Here is a 26,684-nt window from a genome sequence, read left to right on the forward strand (position 1 = left end):
GACTGGAAACGCTAGATGCATCTTCAGCATGCCTTCCTGTGACCTTCAGAGCACGTTATCATGGGCTTCATCTTTGAGGCTTATTTCATTCATTCACCTATTTTTTACTGAACTCCTACCTACGTTAGCTACTTCTCACAGTAAGACTGTGAATACTTCGTCAAAGTCAAGTGAAGACTGCATTGTTACTTTTTCAAAAGCTGTAAAGTGTGATTTGCACTTGAGCGTTTCGATTTTGAAACAGGATGTTGTGCTTACTGCTCACTGTGCAAAAGTGGTTTATTATAATGATCACCACGATCAGACAAACTGGAAACATAATTTGCCATATCAGCATAATTACATTTAAAGTACTCTATCGAATGACAATGGTGCCGTAAAATAAAATTCTGCACTGCATTTTTGCCTCAAGCTGTGAGCAGATCAGTGTTGAACCAGCGAGAACACAAGACATGACATCAGTCATTTCACAGAAGAGGAAGTGAAGGGAAGAGCAAATTTCCTGTCACCAGTGTGTTTTAGTGGGGGGGGGGGGGGGGTATTTTCCTGTCACCAGTGTGGCATCACCATCCTGTCTGTGTGTGTGTGTGTGTGTGTGTGTGTGTGTGTGTGTGTGTGTGTGTGTGTGTGTGTGTGTGTCCGACCATACTTGCGTACTTGTATTTAGACACTCGTATTGGCATTTTACAACTGACCTTCTGACACACAACCTGACTATGACCTGTCTGAATTCCACATTACCTGCCCCCCACAGGACAGGTCCCATATCACCTGGGTACAGAAGGACTTTGCCAGAGTTAAAGTCGAGGTAAGCATTTTCACCAGAAACAGAAAAAATATATACCTGACGAAGACCCATAAGGGGTCGAAACATCATCCTTTTATAAAAATAACATTTCCAGTGGGAGCGGACATTATCTCCTTCTCCTGTACGTATCTTTTTGTTCAGCACCTGAACGTTTTTTAGAGATGTGCGTACTTTTTCCGTTTCTAATGCATTTTCACCACCCACACACCGCTACTTATCTATAAGCTCCTTCTTAAGCAAATACGATTCATCCAGCACGTCCTACTTGCTGCGGCATCTCCGTGTAGCTCGATACTGTCGGCACAGCACGGGGATGCATATGGCACGGATGGCTTTCATAATAACAAACACGCATTTCAAATTTCATCCCCTCCGGATAGGCTAAAAGGTATTTGCAAGAGATACAGTGTCATCCGGTTAGAAGTTTATTTTGTGATGCACATTTGTTCTGCGTGTCCTCTGGAAAAGGAGTACACTCACTCATGAGTCATGAGTCATCTTTTATTCGTTTTTCAGATATTTCAACACCCCCCCATCCCAGGGCGTCACTCCCACTGCACCACCACGAATCAAAAAAGGCTCCTTGATATTGTACCATTTGAGGTTACAATCTCTTGTAGAAAAGTGACAGTGGCTGGAGATAAAGTAGGAAAGCCAGAAGGTCCATGGTTCAATCCCTGGCTTTATGTTGTAGTGTCCTTGAGCAAGACACTGAACCCATCCATGAGGACGTTGGTGCCTTGCATGATTGCATCTCGCATCAATTTGTGAATGTGTACCACTACCACCTTAGGCATGGTTTCTGTGTGAGTGTTTAATGTCATGTAATGCTAATACTCACTACTGAGTCTGAGATAAACTGAGGCATACAGTATATGTATATGCATAAAGCAGCTCAGTAGCCCTGTGGTTAGTGTGTCTGCCCTGAGACTTGGTTGTTCGGGTTCAGTCTCTGGCCGAGTTAGACCAAAGAGTCAAAGACTATACAAATTCTACACAATTCCTACCTGTTTGGCACGGATCAAGGGTTGGATCTTGGGTAAGTCACAAGCTCACAATGTGTCTTGCTATGGCCCATTGTGAGCAACCAAGCATATAGCGCTTCGGGGTGAGAGAGACCGTAACTTTTAAGCTGGATGCTGGAGCAAAAACTAGAAGAGCAGGAAACCGCCGGCTCAGTCACAGCAGCGAATCCTCAGGGCCTCCCTGCGATGTTGACACTGAGGGAGGTGGCATCACCCCCCCTTCCCCTTTCCCTTACATAGCCTCTAAATCCAAGCAGTTGCGAGAGAGAAGGGTAGTGGCACAGGATTGCAGGTTGAGGCAAGACCCCACTCAGACTTAACCATCAAACTTTATACTGTACTTGGTTAACCGAAAAGGGCTGATCTTTACCAGAAATATCCGATCGGTCACAACAATTTACAATTTACAATTTAGGCATTTAGCAGACGCTCTTAATCCAGAGCGACTTACATTAAGCAAGAACAAAAAGCATGGGAATACATCACATAAAAGCATTTATCATGAAACATGCGTAAGCTAAGAAAGTAACAGTGGAATATCTATATAATGAAACTATTCATACACTATACATATAAACTATACATATTTACTACTATGCTATACATATGTACTAACAAGTACATATCTGTGTCTGTGTCAAGTCTGTGTCAAATGCTATCTAAGTCAACAGAAATGCTATCTAAGGGGGTAGGGTAAGTGCTATGGGCCATGATGGAGTCTGAAAAGGTGGGTTTTACAGGCTACGGCGGAAGATTGGGAGTGATGCTGCAGTTCTGACTGCAATGGGAAGTGCATTCCACAGTTTTGGAGCCAGAAGGGAGAAGAGTTTGGGACGTGTGGAGCGTTGTCCCAGCGTTTTTAGTGAGGGTACTTCCAGCTTCCCTGCATTGGCTGATCTGAGTGAGCGGTAGGGTTTGTAGGGTTCAATCATACTTGCAAGATATGGGGGAGCCATACCTTTGGTTGCTTTGAATGCCAGCATCAGAGTTTTGTATTCTGTGCGGGCAGCGACCGGGAGCCAGTGGAGGGAGCGGAGCAGGGGGGAGACATGTGAGAATTTTGGCTGGTTGAAGACCAAGCGAGCTGCAGCATTTTGGATCAGCTGGAGAGGCTTAAGTGCACATGCTGGTAGGCCAGTAAGGAGGGAATTACAATAGTCGAGTTTTGACAAGACTGTTGTCTGGATTAGGAGCTAGGCTGATTCCTGGGTGAGGAACGGTCTAATTCGTCGTATGTTATAGAGTGTGAACCTACAGGATCGAGTGACAGCTGTGATGTGAGCTTTGAACGAGAGCTGACTGTCCAGGACAACACCAAGATTCCTGGCTGTTGGGACAGACGTTACCAGGGCGTTGTCTACGGAAATAGTTAGCTCCCGCATAGGGCAGGACTTAGCTGGGAAGAAGAGAAGCTCAGTCTTGTCTGGGTTCAGCTTGAGGTGGTTGGAGGACATCCACTGTGAGATGTCAGCCAGGCATGCAGTGATGCGCTCTTCCACCTGAGAGGCAGAGGGGGGGGAAGGATAGAAACAGTTGTGTGTCATCGGCGTAGCAGTGATAGGATATATTGTGAGCAGAGATGATAGTGCCAAGGGATTTAGTGTACAGTGAGAAAAGGAGGGGACCAAGTACAGATCCCTGTGGGACCCCAGTTTGGAGGGTTCGGGGGGATGATAACAGACCTTTCCAGGAAACCTGGTAGGTCCGGTCGGTGAGGTAGGAGGAGAACCACTTTAGTGCCGTTCCACCGATGCCTAGATCCGCTAGGGTGTCTAGGAGCAGCTGGTGGTTCACTGTGTCAAATGCTGCTGATAGGTCTAGGAGAATCAGTACTGCAGAGTGGGAAGCAGCTTGGGCAGCATGTAGTGCTTCTGTGACTGCCAGCAGGGCAGTTTCTGTGGAGTGGGCCTTCTTGAATCCGGACTGGTTGGGATCCAGCAGGTTGTTCTGTGAGAGATGGAGAGAGAGCTGGTTGGAGACAACACGTTCAATGGTTTTAGAAATAAATGAAAGGAGTGATACCGGTCTGTAGTTCTTGACATCTGAGGGGTCAAGGCTTGGTTTCTTGAGGAGTGGTGTTACTCTGGCTGACTTGAGGGCAGATGGGACGCAGCCTGAGGTTACTGAGGTGTTGATGATGGAGGTGATGAAGGGGAGCAGATCAGGTGCGATGGTCTGGAAGATTGGAGACGGGACAGGGTCAAGAGGACAAGTGGTAGGTCTAGACTAGAGGATGTTACTAGTTGTAGAACCTCGTCTAACGCATTGCGTTGCGACGCATTGTTAGGGCGAACAAAAATTGCACAGGGCAAACCGACTGACATATTTAACAATTTTGTACTTTCAAATAAAATATATAAATAGTGGACATGGCGATCTACAAGCTCACAATGCATCACACCGCAAAACATACGTGTCCTTGTGGATCTGCTGTTTCCACTATTGTTTTTTTATTTGAAAATGCTGGAACATTGTTCAACATGGAAATTATTATGGCGATTGTGACAATTATTATGCAAAAATAAATGTGAATATAAAATATATTTGCGATTATACATTAATTGTGACAGGCCTACGCATTGTGAGCTTGTAGAGCTGGTGTTTTTTTCACCAAATGTTAGCTGGGGATGCTAGGGTTCAAGTGGTTAATGGGGACACAGATCTATCTGTCACGTAATGTGACAATACAATTCATTCTCTTCTCTCTCTCTCTCTCTCTCTCTCTCTCTCTGTTTTGTGTGTGGGCTTTCTGGGGTGCAGATTTGGTTGGGAGAGTGAGCATGAGAGAGACGGAGAGAGGGAGAGGGAGAGAGAGAGAGAGAGAGAGTAACGAAGAGAGAGCATGCTCTTCCTCCTTCCTGCCTCATTTCACTTCAGCTACAGTCAGAGCTCAGAGGACAGACAGGGCTAACCACTGAAAGAGAGGAGAGAGATAACCAAGAGAGAATGATGAGAAGGAGAAAGAGATGAACTAGATAGGGGGCCCCCTGCAGAGAGAGTAGGCGATGAAAAGCCAGAGAGATTGGGAGATGCAGAAATAATTCTGAGAAAGAGACATTCTTTATTCACTGTCTGCAGTCCACAGGGCTCCAGTCCTGCTGTGACAGCAACAACATATGTGCCTGCATGTAACTTTCTACGTTAGGGTGTGAGTTTGATGGTGTGAGGTAGCGTGTGTTTGCATGCGTTTGACATGGTATGAAGATGGGTAGGATTTCCGAGCGGCGGGCAGGGTGAGGCTGAGATGGAGAAGGACAAGAGAAAGTTCAACTTGACTCGTTTGCTAACACTGTACCTGTTAAGGAAGCAGCAGGGCAAAGCTTTCGCTAGCAGCACCGCTAACAATAGCGACGACAACACCGACGCAACAACAACAACAGGCTATTGTGATGATACAGACTCCTCCACATCTCCCAACAGGATCCACTGGACGGTAAAGTGATGTTGCACAGGGCGAACAAGGCTGGTAGCTTGATGAACCATTCACTGTGCAGCAGAGAGCTAATTTTAATAATAATAATGCAAATGTTTTAAATTTCTTGAGTGAAAAAGGGTGGAAAAGGAATGTCAGCAGATATCCCTGCATATTATAGGCTTTCCTGTAATTTTATAATGCATATTGCACAGTACAGTATGTGACTAACCTTGCAGTACAGTCCAGTACATTGAGTATTTACTGGTAGCCTATTATTTGTGCTGCAGGAAACCTGCACATTGTGCATGTTTTGGTTTCCTGTGTTGTCAATCAATCAACTCCTTGGTTCTAATAGCCTGGTTGGCTGTTGAAGTCTTGTGGTTTATTTATGGTACGATGCTTTTGTTACAGGTTAATTTGCCATGGTTTAGGATGATCAGTGTTAACACCCACTGTAGTGTTGTATTGAAGAGAGGATTAGGCTTGGGCGGGATCACTATCGTGGATAATAGCCACTAATTATGAAATAAATCCTTGTTAATCACATATTTAATATCGAGTTTGGAAAATGACAGTCCCACTGAGTCCCAGTCTCCCTGTGTAATCAATAAGCCTCACTGGGTGAAGGTAGTGTTTTTTTTTCATTTTTCCCCCTTTTTTTTAACACCCGCAGCGCCCAGGCCAAGCGCCATCCAAGTTGCATACCAATCAGTTCTAATCTATTTGAAAATTGCACATAGTAGGTTACTTGACAATGAGAGTACACCGCGTCAGACCATTAAAAAAACAGGTTCCCACAGCTGCCGCACGCACGCACAGCATTCTTCCTCTGCCGGTGAACTTCTTTTCTGGTGCAGTTAAGAGCAGGACAGGAGGCATCCTTGTGAAGGAAGTGCCTTTGTCACACTGAACAAACATCATTCTTGTCGCAACATTTTTCTTCTGTATCCCTCACAGCAGTGCTGCAAACTCTATCTTTTTTGTCCTCAAATGCTTTACTTTGCGCTCCGATCTATGCCTACTAGTCAAAGGATTGATTAATTGACTAACTTATTATATGTCATTCTTCCCCTCTCTCTCTCTCCTGCCAGGAGGACACGGACATTAAAGAAATCAACATCACCCATGTGGTCAAAGAAGGATCAGAGAAGGCTGATGCATCCCAATTCGAACTGCTCAAAGTCCTGGGACAGGGCTCCTTTGGCAAGGTAACACACACACACACACACACACACACACACACAAGTCTCTAGTTTAATGGTAAACTGGTGCACTCTGCCAACAACTCCTCTGCACGTCTATTTTGACTGAGTTCCATGCAGGTGCTAACAATCTCCTATCAGCACAGAGATTCCGAGTAATGGTATAAATATTCTACTGATACTATTTGACCAATGCCAGCCATATCTAACTGGCAAATACTGGCACCAGCTTTACCCATTCCACTGTTGCACGTCAAACTTGGGAACCCATCAAGTAGCAGCAAATAAACATGAATGCTTACCGCCCTCCAGACAGAGGCCTCTGTCTCTACTCTCCGTGCCTCACATCCTTGCTTTCTCAGAGTCACAGAGGGTCATTGTGTGTGTGTGTGTGTGTGTGTGTGTGTGTGTGTGTGTGTGTGGGGGGGGGGGGGGGGGGGGGGGTAGGTGTTCCTAGTGCGAAAGGTGACCCCTCCTGATGACAACCAGCTCTATGCCATGAAGGTGCTCAAGAAGGCCACACTTAAAGGTATGCTACCCTGTGGTACACCTGTGGGTTGCCTCACACTGGTTAGAGATGACCCCATATGGTGTCCTTGTGCATGAAGCTGAATGCCTTCCAGTAGTGGTTCTGCATTCTGACCTCTCTGAAAAACAGTCGGCATGTAAAAATAAATATATATCTCCACTTGGGGAACAAATAGTGTCATAGTCACTATGAAGTACAATGATGTCACATGGTGAAAATAGCGAATCTACAAGCCTGCAGTGCAGTGCATCACAATGTGTTATTGATCTACTTCTACTACTTTAGCTAATTTCTGAAAATGTTGTCATTTATGAAAATAATTGAATAATTGAATTTCAAATGTATGCAAGACAATACAAACGGGTAACACAACAGCAACAGAAAAACAAAAACAAGAGAGATCTGGGACTGGGATACAGTAACAAATTACAACAAAATGTTGAAAGAGGTTAAAGTTTGACTGATCCAAGTTGGCAACGCTTTCAGTTTCTTCCTTTTGTGATGTTTAACCACATTGGCGAAGCACTCGGTTTCAGTTCAGAGGGCATCTGCTCTTTGTGTGTGTGTGTGTGTGTGTGTGGGTGTGTGTGTGTGTGTGTGTGTGTGTGTGTGTGTGTGTGTGTGTGTAAAAGAGACCTAGATGTAGTCTGGCTGTTTCATTACGGTAGGCTGGCCAATTTCCGCTTTCCCATTCTGCTTACAGGTGCTGCGGTCTCCCTGGGAGGCTTTGATTCTGTAATAAACACCATGGGAACTGATTTGTTCACACAGCCATCAAGATGAAATGATGCGATTGGCAATATTTGCACACCAGTTGCATCGATTATCTCCACATCATTACCGACTACACGGATACATTGATGTACAGCGTTAAGTGATTTATTAGTGTTAAATAGATTCATAATAGTGTTTGTAGCAGGGGTCTCTCCTTTCTCCAGCTCTTTAGTAAACAGAAAATATGGTACATTTCCAAGTCGGGATACCAATTTCATCAGGAGATGCAGCCATACAGGATAAAAGAGCGGAAGTGAAGAAACAAAAGGACAACATTGGAATGGAAATGGACCACTGTAACATTTAGGCTGATAAATGGTTTCTTTCTCCTGATGGGATGAAACGGTACATACTGTATGCACACACACATACATTATGTACACAAACTGACAGAGTTTCCCTCTATACAGTGAGAGACCGATTGAGGACCAAGATGGAGAGGGACATCCTGGCAGATGTCAATCACCCATTTGTTGTCAAACTGCACTATGGTGAGTCAGCCTGGCCCTGATGAGCATTATGCTTAATTACACTTAGATTAAATAGGAGATCCACATGCTCACGACGGGTTGTTTTGAGCTGCATACCTCTGTTCTCAGTCCAACAGTATCAGCTACTGTGCTATCTGTGATACCACCCCTAGGTGCTGCATACCATGCCCTATTTAGATTTCCTACTGGGGAAATCTATGAGTGCTGGCCATCTCTTGAAAGGAGAGACCCTCATCTATATTTATTCATCTACCGTACAAGTATAAAGCCTTCACACACAGATGAACCTCCTACTGTGTCTCACTTATCCTTTTGTCTTAAATAAACTGCTTCAGCGCACACATTTCCAAGGTCTGTTACCCATACACAATATTTTATATATTGCCCAGCCTTGCATGAAACCGTGAATGCACTTGACTGTTGTACTGTTGTAAAGTTACATCTGAGTGTAATCTTCTTGTCTTCGCCATGCCGAAGGTGTGGCTGAGACTATGTTATTGCCATGTCCGTCCGTGTGTCAGTCCGTGTTTGTGTCCGTCTGTGAGCAGCTAATCTCCGAAACCACTGACCTGATTGGCATTAAACTGTGTACACATACTCCTAGGCCAAGTAGAAACCACCTTTCTCACATCGGCCTGTTATTGTGCCACCAGGAGGCCGAATTTGGCAAAACTGTTTTTTTTTTTTTTTTTTAATAATACTCCCTACAAATTTTGTCCAAACATCATGCCAATCTGTACACATTATCTCTATAGCCATGTGATGATTTTTCATATTCCATCCTGGTTAGCTTCCAAATTTTGCAGGAGTGGTCCATTTTAAACAGAATTTCCGTGAAACATTGCTGGCCCACCATAAGCTATAGATCTGCCCTGGTGGAGACCTAGCTGTGCTCCGAGGAGCACATTTTTGTAGTTTGCTTTTATATTTAATTTGTATTACTTACTTATTATTACTACTGGTATTTTCTTTTGATAGAATACTTTTTTTGTTTGTGAATGTGTCTAGCCTTCCAGACAGAGGGGAAACTCTACCTTATCCTGGATTTCCTTCGAGGTGGAGATCTCTTCACCAGGCTGTCTAAGGAGGTGGGTCACTTTGTTTTTGATGATGAGGTATAGTTTGACATTTTAAATAAGGAACATAAAGAGAATCAAGAGTGATGCATTTGCCACTTCTGCAAAATGCGCAGAAGTCATATGTACTGTAAACCGCAGTGTCAAATGCATGCACTTTCACTCTTGCAATCAGGTACGAAAAGAAGATCAGAATAGTAAAATATCTAATTATATTGATCTTGGGACTCCCATGTGGATCTGGGACTTCATGTGGACAGCCTTTGACGTCAGTCATCTGTCATGTCAGTTGTCTATTTGTTTCGCGTAGCCAGACCGCTACTACACAATCTCTGAATGCTATACAGAGTCTGGAACTACACATCCCAAAAGCCGAGAAAGGAAGCTTTTTGGATTTCCATTTTCCATTTTTGCTTATATAGCAGTATTTAGGCTTTGATTATTCTGATTTATATTAGGACAAATGTGCACGACTGTAAAGATTAAACTGAAACTGGGAGGAGGCGTCACATCTGTTTTAGCCCCGGAACATTTTCAAAGCTTCTGTGCTCCAGACTTTATGACGGAAGCATTTTTTAATTGTGCGAGGCAAGTCAAGTTAACAGTCTGGCTTGTGAGACTACTTGTCTATGATGTATCTATAACTTAGGACTCCAAATTTCTGCAAGGTTTCAGCCCGATCACAACCCTATTGATGATATTATACATGACATAATATGCTTATAAAATCAAAGTTAAATATCTCAAAAAGCTCCGGACACGCAGATATAGCCACGACATAGAAATGGTCTGCATACATTAATTACAGTAGCTCCCATTGTTCATTGCAGATCAACATTTGGATTCATCAGGCTTGCTTATTTTATCTCTGTATTTAATCTCTCGTCTATATCTGTATCCCAGGTGATGTTCACAGAGGAGGATGTGAAGTTTTATTTAGCCGAGCTGTTACTAGGACTGGACTTCCTCCATGGACTGGGCATCATCTACAGAGACCTCAAACCTGAAAAGTAAGTGAATGCATGCACTGTTGCACATGCACGCTGGCGCACGCACGCACGCGTTTTTATTACAATAGAGGGTATGCGCATGCATAAAGTGAATGACAGATCGAGAAGTGAGTGACAAAGTGAATTTAATGTTGTTTAAAGTCATTTAATGCAATCAAATAGGACTTTTCTGTTTGGATGTGTGGGCTGTCAAGTCCCGAAAGTTTGATGATGAAAGGGTATGATGATGATGTCACACGCATACCCTCTATACTTTAAGGACATCAACATTTTAGGATGGTAATTTTCTGAGTGACATTTTTAGAAAACGAAAGTTCAAACCCAGTTCAAACCCGGGTTCCCCCAGAGTTGGTGTCGAAGTGTCCTTGAACAAGACTCTGAACCCCTAATTGCTTCCGATGTGTAGGTTGGTGCCTTGCATGGTTTCCTCTGGCTCCGGTGTGACTGGGTGAATGTAATGCACAATCTCTGTAAAGCGCCTTGGATAAAGCTGCTATATAAATGCACCATTTACTATTTACATACTGTGAAATTAAAATAGCAATCAGTCAATCAATCAAACCACAAAATAGCATTTTCGTTGTGAGGATCAGGAAAATGGTCCTCACAATGTCCATTTATTCTACTGTACATGTTATGTGGGGACATTTGGGCCTCACAAGTTTTGTACAAGCACGCGCACACACTTTGTGAATCATGGCCCACATACCCGTGGCTTGTATCCAAGGTGTGATATTACATGTGTATTGCATCAGCAGGTTCATAACACCACCTTAAACCCACTAACCCCTTTTAGAGTCTAAAAGGGATCTAAGGTATACATTTACCATGGATGGCCCGGCAAAAGGAAAAGCTTTATGAAAAAAGAAAAAAAATCCCTGCTGGAGTGCAGTGCACTCTTTGATGTGCCGCGTTTTAATCAGAGTAATCCGGTGCATTAACAGAGTACATGAATAAATCGTTTGGCAGAGCTTCCCCCCCCCCTCTTTCCCCCCTCTTTTTTCTCAGTTTCCTAATGCACTGCTTGGAAATAGTCCATTATTATTATTTTTAGTAGTAGAACAGTAGAAAAGTCTAAGAAATTGACTAATGTACTCACACATTTTCTTGTTTTTCTTTTCTATATATATTTTTTCTATATATTATTTTTAATACAGGTTGTAGAATATATACCAACCGGTTACAATAACCTACACACCCTCCCTCCCACACACCTACCAGGCTACCACCCCTACAACCAATCCATACCATACCATCCATCCACACAGACCAGTGGTTCTCAAACATTCATTGTCGCTCAGTTTGATACCTTAGTTATTTTTAATGGCAGATCTTCAAGCCTACAATGTATTGCATTTGCATCACATGTGAGTCTGTAGATAGACTGTTTTTGAATAGCTGTAAAATAAAATGTCTGTTGGGGGAACACCCTGAAGGACCCCTTTGAGAACCACTGACATAGACAATGTATACAATAAAATAATTAGACAATATATGTTTGTAACATTACACCATGTCTGTGTTGTAGCATTTTGCTGGACGAGGAGGGACATATAAAACTCACAGGTAAGTTCACTTTCTTTCCTTTTGATCTCACTCTTGTTCATTATTTGTGTCTCTTGGACACACATACGCACGCACCCACGCACACACACACACACACACACACACACACACACACACACACACACACACACACACACACACACACACACACACACACACACACACACACACACACACTTGTTCGCGGCGCCTCCCTTGTTGACCTTCATCATTAGTCAGTGTTGACAGTCTTATCGTTCCACATCCAGATAGGGTTTGTGTGTTATTTATTTTAGTTAATCATTACACCCCATCTTATCCTCCCTTATATCAGTACCTCTGGGCCTGCCACTGGAATCAAACTGACCTAAAGGATTTCAAAGAGGAATGGAAACATTATGGAAACATAAATATAGCATACATTATGTTTTGGAACCTCAATATCACTTTCACAAGCAAAATGCTTGGCCATTAAGCAGCTATCTGCACTGCTGCCGTGCATTGCTCAAGGGCGTCTGTTCACCACCCTCAAACTATATTTCCCTTGCAGTTGCAATAAATCAGTCCAACAATCATCCTGTTGTCAACCCTTGTTTTATAACCTGTAAGCCTGATATTGTATTTTGTCGCATGGCAGTCGCAGGCTGAAGAGTCAATCTGCAAGCTCACAACACAATGCACTGTGAGCTTGTAGATCTGCTATTTTGGGGCGCACAACCATTGTATCATGTATCATGTATTTTGTCAACCAAAATGTGCTGACATCATCACATTTGTGATGATGGCTATGGCCATTTTTAGCCCAAGGAGTGTTTTTGTGCAAAACTAATGCATGGAATGGATTCAGCATTCTGGCTAGTGGACTATTAGGCTGCCACCACCATACTGTTATTAAACCTATGATATACAAGTATGTGTAATGTATCTTTCAGACTTTGGCCTGTGCAAAGAAGCCATTGACCATGAGAAGAAAGCCTACTCTTTCTGTGGTACTGTGGAGTACATGGCACCAGAAGTCGTCAACAGACAGGGCCACAACCACAGTGCTGACTGGTGGTCATATGGAGTACTGATGGTGAGGCACTAGGTCCAGTCATACAGATAACGAGTTGATAGCACATCATATCCTGAAATGCAAAGTCAATGCAATTATATGCTTTACAGAATTCTGTTTCCATTGCATGTGTATATTGATTCAATACAGTCATTATGTTCTCTGTCCCAGTTTGAGATGTTAACAGGTTCACTGCCATTCCAAGGGAAGGACCGCAAAGAAACTATGAGCATGATCCTGAAGTGAGTGACTTGTAAAAAGTATATCAGCCATCTAGTTGCAGAATAAACAACGCTGACTAGTAATAATAATAGCTTGAATTATATAGCACCTTTCATGAACTCAAGGATGCTTTACATTTAAGAAACAATTAACAAACCACATACACCTATTTGCCATAAGCCTGAGAGAATAGCTGTCTTTTCAAGGCAGCCTTTTTTTGTCATCAAAGTTTTTTTTAATTGATTTTACAATAAAGCATACAAACTACACATGACTTACACAAAAGAAAAAGACAAGAAAAAACAAACAAAGAAAAAAACACAAAACACAACTAGCAGTAAAAAAAAACCCACAATGGACAACACCCCTCCACATTCTGTTTTTTCAAGGCAGCCTTAAAAGAGTCCAATGTTAGAGCATGGCGAATCTCCATTGGTAGAGAGTTCCACAGGGTGCGGATGCCACACTGAAGTTCTATTGTTACCAGGGCTGTGCAGAGAGCATTGGTAGAGAGTTCCACAGGGTGGGGATGCCACACTGAAGTTCTATTGTTACCAGGGCTGTGCAGAGAGCATTGGGGGGGCCGGGGCTCAAACTCCAGAAAAGGGCGCATGTGTGGGCGCACATAGCGCACCAATTTTTGGGGGTGGTCTTTTTGTGGAGTCCTTCCCTTGTGTCATTTCATGTCATTGGACAGTATATAAGCAATAAGCAATATGTTCTCATTAGTCTGAAACTAAAACTGATTGATGGCAGATTAAAAGAGAATTAATTATGATAGTGGAATTTATCATTACATGTTCGTCTTGAAGGGCCAATGGCATTTATTGGCCCCCCACACAAGCCCTTATTGGTCCCCCACATAAGCCCTTATTGCCCCCCACAAGCCCTTATTGGCCCCCACATGAGCTCCTATTGATGCAAAAGGCAGGTGCTCAAGCCCCCCTAGCCGCCCCCCCCCCCTCTACATGTGCCTGATTGTTACTGAATACAAGTTTTAACCATTTAAACTCTATACTAGGCTTTATGCTACAGTGGGCTCTTCCTGCTTTTGCTACACACTAAATATTTTAAACTAACAGAATAGGGATGCTAGGGTTCAAGTGGTTCCATCAGGTGAATAATTAATCGATTATTAAATTCCCAATTCTGTGTATGTTTGTATCCTCTGCAGGGCACGTCTAGGCATGCCTCAGTTCCTGAGCGCTGATGCTCAGTCTCTGCTCCGAGCTCTGTTCAAGAGGAACCCTGCCAACAGGCTGGGTTAGTGCCAACAACTCAACATTCATTCATATCATCATAAATGTTATGCCCACTTCAACATTAAGGATGATTTTCTTTGAATGCCAAGCTTTACACCCGACAGCGACTATATATATATATATATATATATATATATATATATATAGTGCATGCAGCAGTGGCAACGGAAGTGTTTGATGTTAAATTGAATGAAGTGTTAGTGGAGGTTCTTGCTGCTCATTATGGTACTGTTGGGTTGACAGGGTCTGGAGCAGACGGGACAGAAGAGATCAAACGCCACTGCTTCTTCTCCACCATCGACTGGAATGTGAGTGACCCGTATATACGTTCATTCTCTTACCTACTTTTACTACTTTCACTTTTTTCTTTTTTAAGTATAAATCATATTTAAAGAAATAGTGTCGGTTCTGTGGCCAGTGCATACAAAGTTTGCTCCTGATTGGTCCAGCGGTTTGCGAGATTAGCTCCAGACACACACACACACACACACACACACACACACACACACACACACACACACACACACACGCGCACGCCATAGAAGTAGTAGTACTTATTCGAATTGCACACAATTTACATACTAATGGTTATGGTTTTTATTAGAAAATGTCAAAAGTCTTACAATCAACATCCGTGTCTTCTCTATTTCTATCTACTGCACGTCTTAATTTCAGAAACTCTTCAGGAGAGAGCTCCCCCCTCCGTTCAAACCGGCCGTGGCACGCCCAGATGACACCTTCTACTTTGACCCAGAGTTCACCTCACGTACGCCAAAAGGTCAGCGTCTGGGTTAAATATAGATTTCATATGGTAAAGATATTTAATTATTATTTAAATTAATTAATTCATGTATTGTTATTGGGTTTTTTGGGTTTTTTTTTAATAATTGGGCAAGTGCAAGGCTATAATTATGTGTGTGATAGTGTAAGTGTATGTAATGTATGTTACCAAGAAAATGTCAATGAAAATATTCTATATAAAAAGAATGCTGTGACAAAGTGCATAGTATGCCTTTCCCAGTTTTGCTATACCATTCCTTAGATATGGGTCTTGATATGTTTGCAATACATTGGATCTGTCTTACATAATACATACTAGCGTCTGTAGGTAGTGTAAAGTACCCCTGTCTAGCCCTAACCCATGTGCTGCTACTGTACCCTCCAGACTCCCCAGGTGTGCCCCCCAGCGCCGGAGCCCACAATCTGTTCAGAGGCTTCAGCTTTGTGGCCTCCACCATGCTGGAGGAGGAGGGCTTAGACGAGACGGCCAAGCCCGCTCCACACCCAGTGGTCCAGGTCAGCTGTCACTCACTCATGGGACACGCCCACCACTTCTCGTATCCCAGTGGTTCTCAATGTGCGGTCCAGGGACCCTCAGGGTTCCCTGGGGGGGAATGAGCCAGACTGGGGGATGAGGCAAATTCAATAATTCAGTACTAATTTGGGAATAAACTGCAGTAAACATCTTTAGATCCTGTTCCATGCTTGGCTATGTAGGGGTGTGCGCGTGTCTCCACAAGTATAGTAGAATTTAAGAGATAGACATTGTGAGGACCGGTTTCCTGATCCTCACAAGAGGAATTGTGTTTTATGGTAACAAAAAAAAATAGAGTTTACAATTACGAAAAGATTCACTCAGTTTTGGGATTAGAGATAGATGATGATTTACACTTGGTTGCTCACTGGTGTTGTGCACCGATAAATAGCCGATCTGCAAGCTCACAATGCAGCACACAACACAATGCAGCAGTTTCTTTAGGCTTATGGTTAAAAATGGCCAAAATCGCTTAAAAAAAGTATAGTAATATACAAACTTGTAGGTTTGTGGGAGCCAGGCAACGCTACTACAGTAGGTATGCTTAAATCCATAACGCTTGGTGTCTCTCTCTCTCTCTCTCTCTCTCTCTCTTTCTCTCTGTAGCAGTTACATGGGAAGAACCTGTGCTTCAGTGATGGCTATGTGTTGAAGGAGGACATCGGAATGGGTTCTTTCTCTGTCTGCAAACGCTGTGTTCACAAAGCCACCAACACGGAATACGCTGTGAAGGTCAGAACACATACAGTGAAACAACGTCTGATAGACCCCTTATCAGACACAATGTCACACTGATGAGAACCAGTATGCGCACGCAGGCAGGCGACCAAAAGCACCCTGCCGCTCATAAGAGACAATGGAAAATGGTCACAGCACTCGTGTGTAAAGATGCATCCCATCAAACATTAAGATGCTGTTTTCCTCCTAGTGTGGAGGAAGAGTGCTTAGGATGTTTACTGTGATGTCCCACTCTTACTTGACACATAAGAAACTCTTTGGTTTCCGTTGTGTGTAAACAATGGCAATTCTAAAAGCAGTTGTCCTTCAAACCCGACCTCCAGTTGCTGTCATTAGAACAGACTAGAGGGAGCGCTCCCTCATGGCAGCAGAGACTGCTTGCTCACGTAGCTGCAGACCCCCAGCCTAATTTATGCTCCGTCACATGCATAGAATGGCCGAGAATAGCAGACCTTCAAGCTCACAGCAGTCGCATCCACGTTGTGTTGTGATTTTATATGTCAGCTATTCTCTGTATGCAACACTGTCGGGCGATGAAGTATATAACTGAAACCAGCGCTCCCTCAAACAACAGGTTTGGGGTTCTGTTGGGAATTGATTACATGAAACCTGCACTTGTACGTGGAGTTACAGTATGTACACTTTGTACAGTATGCACCTTCAGCCTCTTTTTCTGTACACAAATTGTTTTTTTTTTTTCTTTTTAATTGAGGTGTGACACCTCTTTTTCCGCAACTCTGGCAAGCACACAGAGGCAGATTTTATTGGTATGGAAAGGCAAAGCCAGCATTAATGGCTGCCCCTCACATGCCAATAATAGTGTAAAAGTGAGTTATGCTTAGCTAGGGGCATCTGACCTAAAGTACATATTTTATGCTCCAACCTTCTTACACAATATGATCTCAAAGCAACCGAATGTTCTAAAGAAAATAAATAATTGATTGATTTTGAGGCTAAATCCTGGCATGCACCTGCATCGATACATCTGGCACGTCTCTGTGAACGCCTCAAACCTGGTCCCAGTGGGTTATGGGTGCTTTTGTGTGTTGGACAGATGATTGACAAGACGAGTGCAGATCCCTCTGAGGAGATAGAGATTCTCCTGAGATATGGACAGCACCCCAACATCATAACACTGAAGGATGTGAGTATGAACGTGCATGCGCACACACACACACACACACACACACACACACACACACACACACACACACACACACACACCCCCACCCACCCCTAAGGCCTGTGATATTAAGGAACCATGTTTAAGAAGTGACAGTATGAGTTTATGTGTATCTCAGGTGTACGACAATGGCAAGCAAGTTTACATGGTGACAGAGCTGATGAGAGGAGGAGAGCTGCTGGATCGGATCCTCAAACAGAAGTTCTTCTCTGAGAGGGAGGCCAGCGCTGTGCTTCACACCATCACCAAAACGGCGGAGTACCTCCACTCACAAGGGGTGAGAAACTGATCCAGTAGATGTCCAAACAGTACAATCTCCATTGAGTTTGCACTGTCATACATTACAAACTCCATTGAGTTTGGAATGTCATACCTTGCAAAGCATGAAGCTTCATACAATGATATATGGTACAGTCAAGGTAAATTGACTACTAGAAGGAAATCGGTTATATATATCTGTTGTTCTGTGAACTAAAACATCTCGGATTTGAAAATGGAACAATGTGGCTATTGTAGGGATAGTAGGTCTGTCTTTTATATAGTGTGGACATAGGGCAAGCCTTCTAGAACAAGGTTTGTATTTATGTGTGTACGTATATCTGTCACACTCAAATGTAGACCAAACACAGCTGCTGCTGCTGTGAAGTAAAGTGAAGCTCCTGAAGAAAGTTGATTGTAGTCAAATATATTGATGTGGCTTCATTCACAAACTGCACACATACGCAGTAACATATTATATTAATAGCCAATGATTGATCATGTTTTGGGGACTTCCAGACATTAGTTTGGGACTTCTGTTGCCCTCTGGTGGCCATTTCTGGTTACATTTTCAACCTTGTATCTGTGTTTGATTCTTGACATAGATACCATGCCATTATTAGATTGATCTTGATTTCTTTCACATTAGTCTTTCTCAAACTCTTCCTCATTCCTTTATGTTCTCCATCCTTTCTCTTCTACCTCCAGGTGGTGCACAGAGACCTGAAACCCAGTAACATTCTGTATGTAGATGAGTCGGGTAACCCTGAGTCCATCAGGATCTGTGACTTTGGCTTTGCCAAGCAGCTGCGAGCCAACAATGGTCTGCTGATGACCCCATGCTACACTGCTAACTTCGTAGCTCCTGAGGTAAGCTGAATCTCCAAAAGGAGGTTTTGAGTGAGTGGGTTAATCTCACCACCATCACATATGTTAATGGGTGTCGTGGCCACAAATGGTGAAACATTGTAAGTGTGCCCTCTGTCACTAATTGTACTAGTAATGTAGAAGTATAATGTAAGTGTTGGATGAAGAGCCGGTAGGCTTGAAACATCATGTCCAATAGTGTAAAAAGGAACCAAAATAGTGTTTAAGCTTTGTAGTGTGACCCAATGTGCGGTTTTTAGTAACCTGATTTTTAGTGAGTGGATGTGCGTGCCTTATTGTTTTGTTAAAGTCTCAGACATTGAAGTGTGACATGTGCACTGTATGATACTACTCTCACCTACGTCTGTGTTGGCAGGTGTTAAAGCGCCAGGGTTACGATGAAGGCTGTGACATCTGGAGTTTAGGAGTATTACTCTACACGATGCTTGCTGGGTATATAGGATCACTTACTTGCACAAACTCGCTCATTTAAAAACATTACAGTCACCTCTCTGTCATACCCGCTAAATGCTCTGTCTTGTCCTCTATTCACCAGCTTCACTCCATTTGCCAATGGACCTGAGGACACTCCAAATGAGATCCTGAGCCGAATAGGCAGCGGCCACTTCAGGCTGACTGGAGGCAACTGGGACTCTGTGTCTGACGCTGCCAAGGTACAGCAAGTCAAGCCAAACTTTCCCATTATACAACTTGTTAAGCAAGATCTTAAACATTGAACCATATGAGCCCTAGCATTCCTATTCTGGCGGGGGAGCAGATCCGGCAGAAATAGCCGATCGACAAGATCCACAACGTGTCACATTGAGGCACGATGTCGCTGCCTAAGACATTTGGTGTAGAGGGGAAAACAGGGGGGGCATATAGACCCCCTGGTGGACTCAATTCAACAAAGTATACAAGGTTTATAGTCGGGGGATATTAATTTATTACCAATAATTTTCTTCACCAATGTGTTTGTAAAGGTGTCTGCTAACATATCCCACATTGGTTTATATTCAACCGCCCTAGGGGAATTTCCCATTATGCTTTAAGTAGCATGTGACGTGTCAAACTAGGGGGGTTTCATCATTGTGTCTATGGCCAGTGTTTTTCGTGCAAAACAAATGCTTGGAATGGATGCAGAATGATGACACGTCACATGCTATTTAAAGCATAATGAAATTTAGAACATTTTGCCATGTATTGGCTGTTGATGGTACCCCAACAAAAATTCACCTAGGGTGGTTGAATATAAACCAATGTGGGATATGTTAGTAGACACCTTTACAAACACATTGGTGAAGAAAATTCTTGGTAAGAAATGTATTCCCAGATTTGACTGGTAATACTGATAATATTCCCTGACTATTAAGAGGTTAAACAACACATTCATATACGCTCGACTGTCGAGCGATTGACTGGTTCATTGAATGACTATTATGGTTTTTATCCTCTAGTTGAAGGGTACACGTGGTTGTACCACCCTAACCCTATGGTGAGACTTATCAATACTATTTATTCAATATGAATATATGAACACAGACTCCTGGTCTCTCCCCTATGTCAGTTGTACATGCATAACATACTGTACTGCGTGTGTGTGCATAACATACTGTACTGCCGGCGCGTGCATAACATAGTGTGTGTGTGTGTGTGTGTGTGTGTGTGTGTGTGTCCGTGTCCAGGACCTGGTATCCAAGATGCTCCACGTGGACCCCCATCAGAGACTGACAGCCAAGCAAGTCCTCAAACACCCCTGGATGGTCCGGAGAGACCAACTGCCCAACAGCCAGCTACCTCACCAGGACCCCAAACTGGTCAAGGTAATGAATGGCGTTCTCAGATGATCCATCCCCCAAATTGACACTAATTAGCCCGCAGACCCCCATTTGAAAAAGATATGCTAGGGACCCCATAAGAGAATATTTTTTTACGGCTCTAGCAGTAATTCTCAACCCGTTTGATATCAAGGACCCCCAGTTTGATATGCATTAGTCTACGGACCCCCATTTAATGGCATTTCTATCCCTGGGACCCCAATTTATGCTGCCCAAAATGTTTCACACGTGCGTCTGCCCTGTCATGGACTATATGGCAGGTATATGGGGCTCAAATACAAATATGAAAGGACACATGGTCCAGAATAGGGCCATACAATATTTTCTGAGAGTGCATAAATTCATGCCTGTATTGGCAATAACAGGAGACATGGGATGGGAGCCGTGTGAGTTAAAGTGGAGATGCAGCATGGTAGCTTTATCAATCAATCAATCAACTTTATTTGTTCAGACTCAGGGTCCAACACTACATACAGAGAAGAAACACCCCTAACCCATAAAAACATCATTTTTACAATAAACATTCATACCAGTGCTTCCAAAAATCAGACCGGTACCTGGTGCTACTGAAGCTGGGGTTACATAGCAGCATAATTATGCAGTTTTTAGACTCATTGAGCCGACACATACATTTATACATCAAGTTTCTCAGTAGGGCATGAAAGGTGTAAACTCCCACACTACAGAATAACTCACTTGCACTGCTCCACCTTGGTTTGTTCAATAGTATACGCATGCAATCATTATAGGCAACCTGCAGTTTATACATACTTGCTTTCTTAAATTTAACCCACAAGGGGGCGGTATAGAGGAGTACAGTATGCTCTGAAGAGATTAACTTTAACCTCAGGTGAACATGAGCGGAATTTCCTCCCCAGCATGTTCGCCTGAGCATACAGTATACGGCGCTGCCTATACAGATCCTCATCATCAGACAGTTGGTCAGTTATCACATGTCCCAGATACTTAGTTTTACTGCAAATGGATAACAACTGATCAGATAAATAAAAGGAGGGAAAGGAGAGGTCTTTATCCCCTTTCGTCCTGCAGAACATTACTACGCTCTTTTTGGCATTATATTTAATATCATACGCTACCCCATATTCAGAGCATACATTTAGCAGCTGTTGAAAGCCAGCACTACTGGGAGAGAGTATTGCCAAATCATCAGCGTACATTAGATTGTTTACCAGGGAGTTTCCAATCATACACCCTGTGCTACAGTTATTCAGCTGAACAGAGAGATCATTCATATAAAGATTAAATAGGGCTGGGGAGAGTAACCCCCCCTGCCGGACCCCATTACCAACAGTAAAAGGAGCCGAGACCCCACTTCCCCATCTAACCTGCATGCTCTGGTTAGCATACCAGTATGCCAGGATTCTTATGATGCTGTCAGGCACCCCGCTTTCCCTCAGTTTTAGGAACAGCTTCCAATGACAGACCCTGTCAAAGGCACGGGACGCATCAATAAAACCAACTATAACAGATGAGTTATGGCTTATCAACCACTTCTTTTAAGGCATGAATGCAGAGGTCAGTACCATGTTTAGCCTTAAACCCAAACTGATTGTCAGTGGTATTAAAAAAGGAGCCTAATCGATCCTTTCAAGGACCTTGGACAATACACTGGCAAGAGCAATAGGCCTATAATTATCCAAGCTCCCCACTTTTCCTGCCTTGTCCTTAACTGGTACCAAAGTGACAGACAACATAGAGTGTGGCAGTAATCCATGTGTCATGAGACCAGTGAGACATATGGCAAGTAGAACCGCAACCTTAGGGCTGGCATGTTTAAGATGCTCTGCTGTTATTTGATCTGAGCCGCTAGCTTTGTTGTCAGATAGCTGCGTTATAGCTTGGAGAACCTCATTGGCTGTGACACCAACAGCATCACTGTCATGCATAATTCCCACTTCATAGGGGTCACTCTTAACGCAATTGAATATATCAGAGTAGTGCTGCCTCCACACCTCTGCGATATTGTCCACACCAGACACACCCTGCATGCTGCATGGAAAAGGAGTGTTATTTCTGTTCAGAGCTCTCACCTCCTTCCAGAACCCTGTAGCATTATGGTCAAGGAGCTTTTCAGCCATAGAGTCCGCTCTCATCGTCGCTTCCTGCTTGCTAACGAAGCGTATTGCATATTTATACCTGGCATTAGTTTGCTTTTTATGGTCCAGGAGAGGTCCCTGTCTGGGCCGACCTGCTGCTAAGACCCAAGCCTTATAGGCCCTCTTTGCCTCTGCATGATGTGCAGCCACATGCTTATTCCAACCAGGCCTAATATTTTTATTCTTATTATGAAAAGAAAGAAAAGGTCTACTAGCCTCATACATAGCCCCCACAATACATTCATATAGGGTACAAAGGTCCTCGTTGTGAGAATTTATATTACAGTTGACATTAGAACATAATATTTCATCATAGGGCAAATATACATCGCTCAGCGCAACATCAGTTCTCTCATAATAAGCCAAGAAATCATCATTAGTGAGTTTAGACCAATCTATCTTCCCCTTACTGATGCTATCTACATCTTGGGACAACTCAGGGAGACTGTCCACATCAAGCACTAATATCACAGGCACATGGTCTGCCATAGATGCCTCATAGTCAATCTACATAGATTGTATAATAGAGTGAGCATCAGCGGTGCTTATACAGTGGTCAAGCCAAGATGTTGAGTGCCAGGCTTCACTTATATATGAAAAGCTATCTGCAGGTAAGAGCACCTGACTGGATAATATAAGGTTATTTTCCTCACAGAAATGGATCATATGTTTAGCAAACAATGAATATCTGTCAGAGATGTCTGCATTCAGATCACCACAGACATAAACACTAGTAGAGTGATTATCAGAAATAAAAGAGTTTATAAAAGCTAATCTATTTAAGTATTCATCCTCATTCTGTTGACATTCATGTGGTGTATATACATTGAGTATAGTGAACACACTGCACTGCAATACACCAGTCAGTGTCAAGCCTGACGACATTTATCACAGGGTCCAAGTTTTTGCGCCACAATATAGCCACTCCTCCTGCAATCCTTCCTCTCACTATACCCATCGTGAGGTCAGTTGTGGACTCACCAGCTCCGTGAAAATTGTCATTAAAACAGTTCAACTGTCCCAAGTCCTGCTTGGCTAAAAACGTTTCTTGTAGGCAAAGGATATCGCATTTTAGCAACAAGTTATCAACATGCAAACGCCTGGCACAGTCTCCTGCACTGTTACCAAGCCGCAGCCCCCGACAGTTATAAAATCCAGCACGCATAATATTACTTAGGAGGTGGATGGTCTGGCCGTAGCCTCCTTCTGCACACCGTTAGCCCCAGCCCTACGCGGTTCATAATACCGCCGGACAAACGCTCCTTCAGGCCAGAGCTCGGGAGTGTACATTTCACCAACATCTTTACTTTAAAAGAGCCAAATCGGCTTTGTGCACTGACGATTTTCTGACAGGCGACCTCCCGCTTGTTTATCTTTTAAATACGCAGATAGCGTGTCAGCATCCAGCTCTGGTGCGAATCTAGATGCAAATACACTGACAAGTTTGGTCTGCACTGTTTTGATTGTACTCACAGCACTGGTGCCGACAATGGGAACAGCACCCGGCCTCCTGGCCCGTCCAGTATTGTCAGCGGCTCTCGATCTCTTCTGAGTAGCGGCAATCCCCGACCCCTGCTGGGGCCGGCCTTGTTTAACCACTTTACTCCACCGTGGGGAAAATGAATGTGATGATAATTCCGGTCCAGTTGGACCCATCTCGAACCCAGAGGCAGTCGCCACGGCCCCATCTCGATTACGAGGTGGAGGTGTACTCCCCGCTGGCGCGATGTTAACAACACTTTGCCCCGAACTCAGCATAGGCGCCAGGTGTGTGCTCGAAACAGCCGATCGATCAGCCCCAGGCTTCATGCCCCGACCTGCTTTCTCTTCCAGCTCATGCTGTGTCTCAGGCTGTAGGGCAGGATCTGATGCAGGCTCCAGCCCCCGGGCCGCATCATCCACGCCAACAGCTTCTTGGTCAGGACGGCACTCCAATCAGCTCGAACCCGTTCACATATCTCCGTCTGGAGTTGGGTCACACGTTTCAGTCCGCCAACTTCAGCACATAACTTTTCCATCCTCCTCAGCATCTATGCTGGTATACGTCACAGGTGGCAGATCATCCAGATAGTAGGAGACTAATCTAGGAATATTTTCCCCACATTCGTTCAGCACCTTGAGACAAAGTGCTATATTCTTGGTATCTTTGTGCTGTCCTTTGTGCGCAACGTTCCTCTGACCAGTCTGAGGGCACAATTCAAACAGAACCTTCTTGGAGGCCTCAATCCCATCTGAATCAAAGGTGTTTGTAGCCAGTAGTACTATCTCGTCATGGCTCAGAGTCTTAATTTTAATAGCAAGAAAATGTAGTAATTCATCCTCTACAATTACCCTCCCATCCGTCAACCTATAGATCTCTGGCTTTATCCTAGACCGTTTAAAGTTAAAGGCAGGAGCTGTAGAGCCGCACCCTGTGCCGTCAGCCATCTTTATGTAATCGACTAATCAGAATGCCAGAGAATAGAGTTGCCTGGAAGATTTTCAACTGGGATGTATCGGTAAAAGGTGCATGGGCAAGTGCAGCAGAGGACACACTTGGGTTACATGACAGTTTTCTAAATAACAGTATTGTAAACATCTCTATGGTTAAGGACACACTGTAGTATATAGTTTATATCAGGGCATATTGTACAAACCAAAGTGGAGAACATTTGTTACGATAAAAAGCAGTTATGCTAGTGAAAAGTAGCTCCATTATCCAAAAGACAAAGTTCTCTATGTGCCCAACTTCGTTCTGGGATCTTGCCCCTGCACCTTGAGACTGGTAGATATAGAGGAGTTATAGAAGAAGAACGGATTTGCACTTACTGTGATATAAACGATATACGAGAATGAGTTCCATGTATTTCTGTTTTGTTTTGACCAAATATTTTGTGTTGTTTCTGTGTGGGAAGTGAATGTGATATTGTTTATTTATGTTATTGGTGTCTTATAATCCCGTAAGGGAAGGGTCTTTACGACAAGACACGAAAATAAAGATTATGCATTCATTCATACATTCATTCACAGGGTGCGATGGCAGCCACCTACTTGGCTCTGAAGAACTCCCAGCCCACTCCAGAGCTCAAGCCCATCGAGAGCTCCTTCCTGGCCCAGAGACGCGTCAAGAAGCTTCCATCCACCTCACTGTAGAGATTCCAGACAGCCAATTAGCTCACTGGAGAGACTGACCAAAACCACACACCCCTGGCTTAAAACCACTCAATCAATCAGCTACTCGGGGGAGTATTAAGGACCACCCCCCCTCCTACCAGCCAAGGAACCATGACTATGGTCCCGTTCCCACCTTGTGACATCTCGCTATCGTTGATTCGTTCCTCTTATATGGGCATGTCACCTACTGTTAGTCAATCTCACTAGACTAGCAAAACGACATGAAGGTGGATGGGGGCACTGAGACCTGAATGGTTGCAGGTTCTTGGCAGATGTGTTAGCGCCGTGTGTGTGTGTGTGTGTGTGTGTGTGTGTGTGTGTGTGTGTGTGTGTGTGTGTGTGTGTGTGTGTGTGTGTGTGTGTGTGTGTGTGTGTGTGTGTGTGTGTGTGTGTGTGTGTGTGTGTGTGTGTGTGTGTGTGTGTGTGTGTGTGTGTGTGTGTGTGTGTGTGTGTGTGTGTGTGTGCGCGCGCACGTGTAATCTGCCACACGGTTTAATGCAGCCATGTTTTGGTGGTGATACTCAAACTGTTTTCTCATCATTGCTGTGATTGGTTGTCATTCAGCTTGCTGCACGCCTGCCTGTCTGGTCATCTGTCCTTTTGTAGATTTATTTTCTCCAGTTGATGAGCTTTATATATCAGTAGTGCTGCCAATTCAATTCGGTAAGGTCCAACTGCTGTTTAAATATGTTTTCAAAAAAACATTACAAAACGTGAATTTTGAGGAGGGAAAATAAAGGGTAATGAACCATTTCTGCCATAAATGCCTCTTTGGTTTTGGTACAACCAGAATTCTGGGAAA

At 43.6% G+C, this 26,684-nt stretch overlaps 1 protein-coding gene across 4 annotated transcripts in view; it reads left to right on the top strand.

Annotated features, from left to right (window-relative positions):
• Positions 1 to 26,243, top strand: part of rps6ka1 (ribosomal protein S6 kinase a, polypeptide 1) — a gene marked incomplete at its 5' end in the record, with an annotated part of 76,385 nt that extends 50,142 nt beyond the window's left edge. Inside the window, 21 exons of one of the 4 annotated variants that reach the window (XM_083791267.1) lie at positions 770 to 808; positions 6,340 to 6,456; positions 6,898 to 6,979; positions 8,164 to 8,244; positions 9,253 to 9,332; positions 10,224 to 10,330; positions 11,859 to 11,896; positions 12,808 to 12,950; positions 13,101 to 13,171; positions 14,326 to 14,414; positions 14,657 to 14,721; positions 15,089 to 15,191; positions 15,579 to 15,709; positions 16,335 to 16,460; positions 17,521 to 17,610; positions 17,768 to 17,926; positions 18,616 to 18,777; positions 19,151 to 19,227; positions 19,331 to 19,448; positions 20,460 to 20,597; positions 25,739 to 26,237. In XM_083791267.1, the coding sequence (XP_083647393.1) occupies positions 6,949 to 6,979; positions 8,164 to 8,244; positions 9,253 to 9,332; positions 10,224 to 10,330; positions 11,859 to 11,896; positions 12,808 to 12,950; positions 13,101 to 13,171; positions 14,326 to 14,414; positions 14,657 to 14,721; positions 15,089 to 15,191; positions 15,579 to 15,709; positions 16,335 to 16,460; positions 17,521 to 17,610; positions 17,768 to 17,926; positions 18,616 to 18,777; positions 19,151 to 19,227; positions 19,331 to 19,448; positions 20,460 to 20,597; positions 25,739 to 25,861 (1,932 nt within the window). In that variant the 3' untranslated portion in view covers positions 25,862 to 26,237. Of the gene's footprint in view, positions 1 to 769; positions 809 to 5,015; positions 5,267 to 6,339; positions 6,457 to 6,897; positions 6,980 to 8,163; positions 8,245 to 9,252; positions 9,333 to 10,223; positions 10,331 to 11,858; positions 11,897 to 12,807; positions 12,951 to 13,100; positions 13,172 to 14,325; positions 14,415 to 14,656; positions 14,722 to 15,088; positions 15,192 to 15,578; positions 15,710 to 16,334; positions 16,461 to 17,520; positions 17,611 to 17,767; positions 17,927 to 18,615; positions 18,778 to 19,150; positions 19,228 to 19,330; positions 19,449 to 20,459; positions 20,598 to 25,738 lie in introns of those variants that run through there. The other 3 variants (XM_083791266.1, XM_083791269.1, XM_083791268.1) reach the window with 3 other exon arrangements.
• Between the last annotated feature and the right edge of the window lie 441 nt (positions 26,244 to 26,684).

Source organism: Protomyctophum parallelum (assembly GCF_964188405.1).
Source record: "Protomyctophum parallelum genome assembly, chromosome: 20".
Classification (NCBI taxonomy): Eukaryota; Metazoa; Chordata; class Actinopteri; order Myctophiformes; family Myctophidae; genus Protomyctophum; species Protomyctophum parallelum.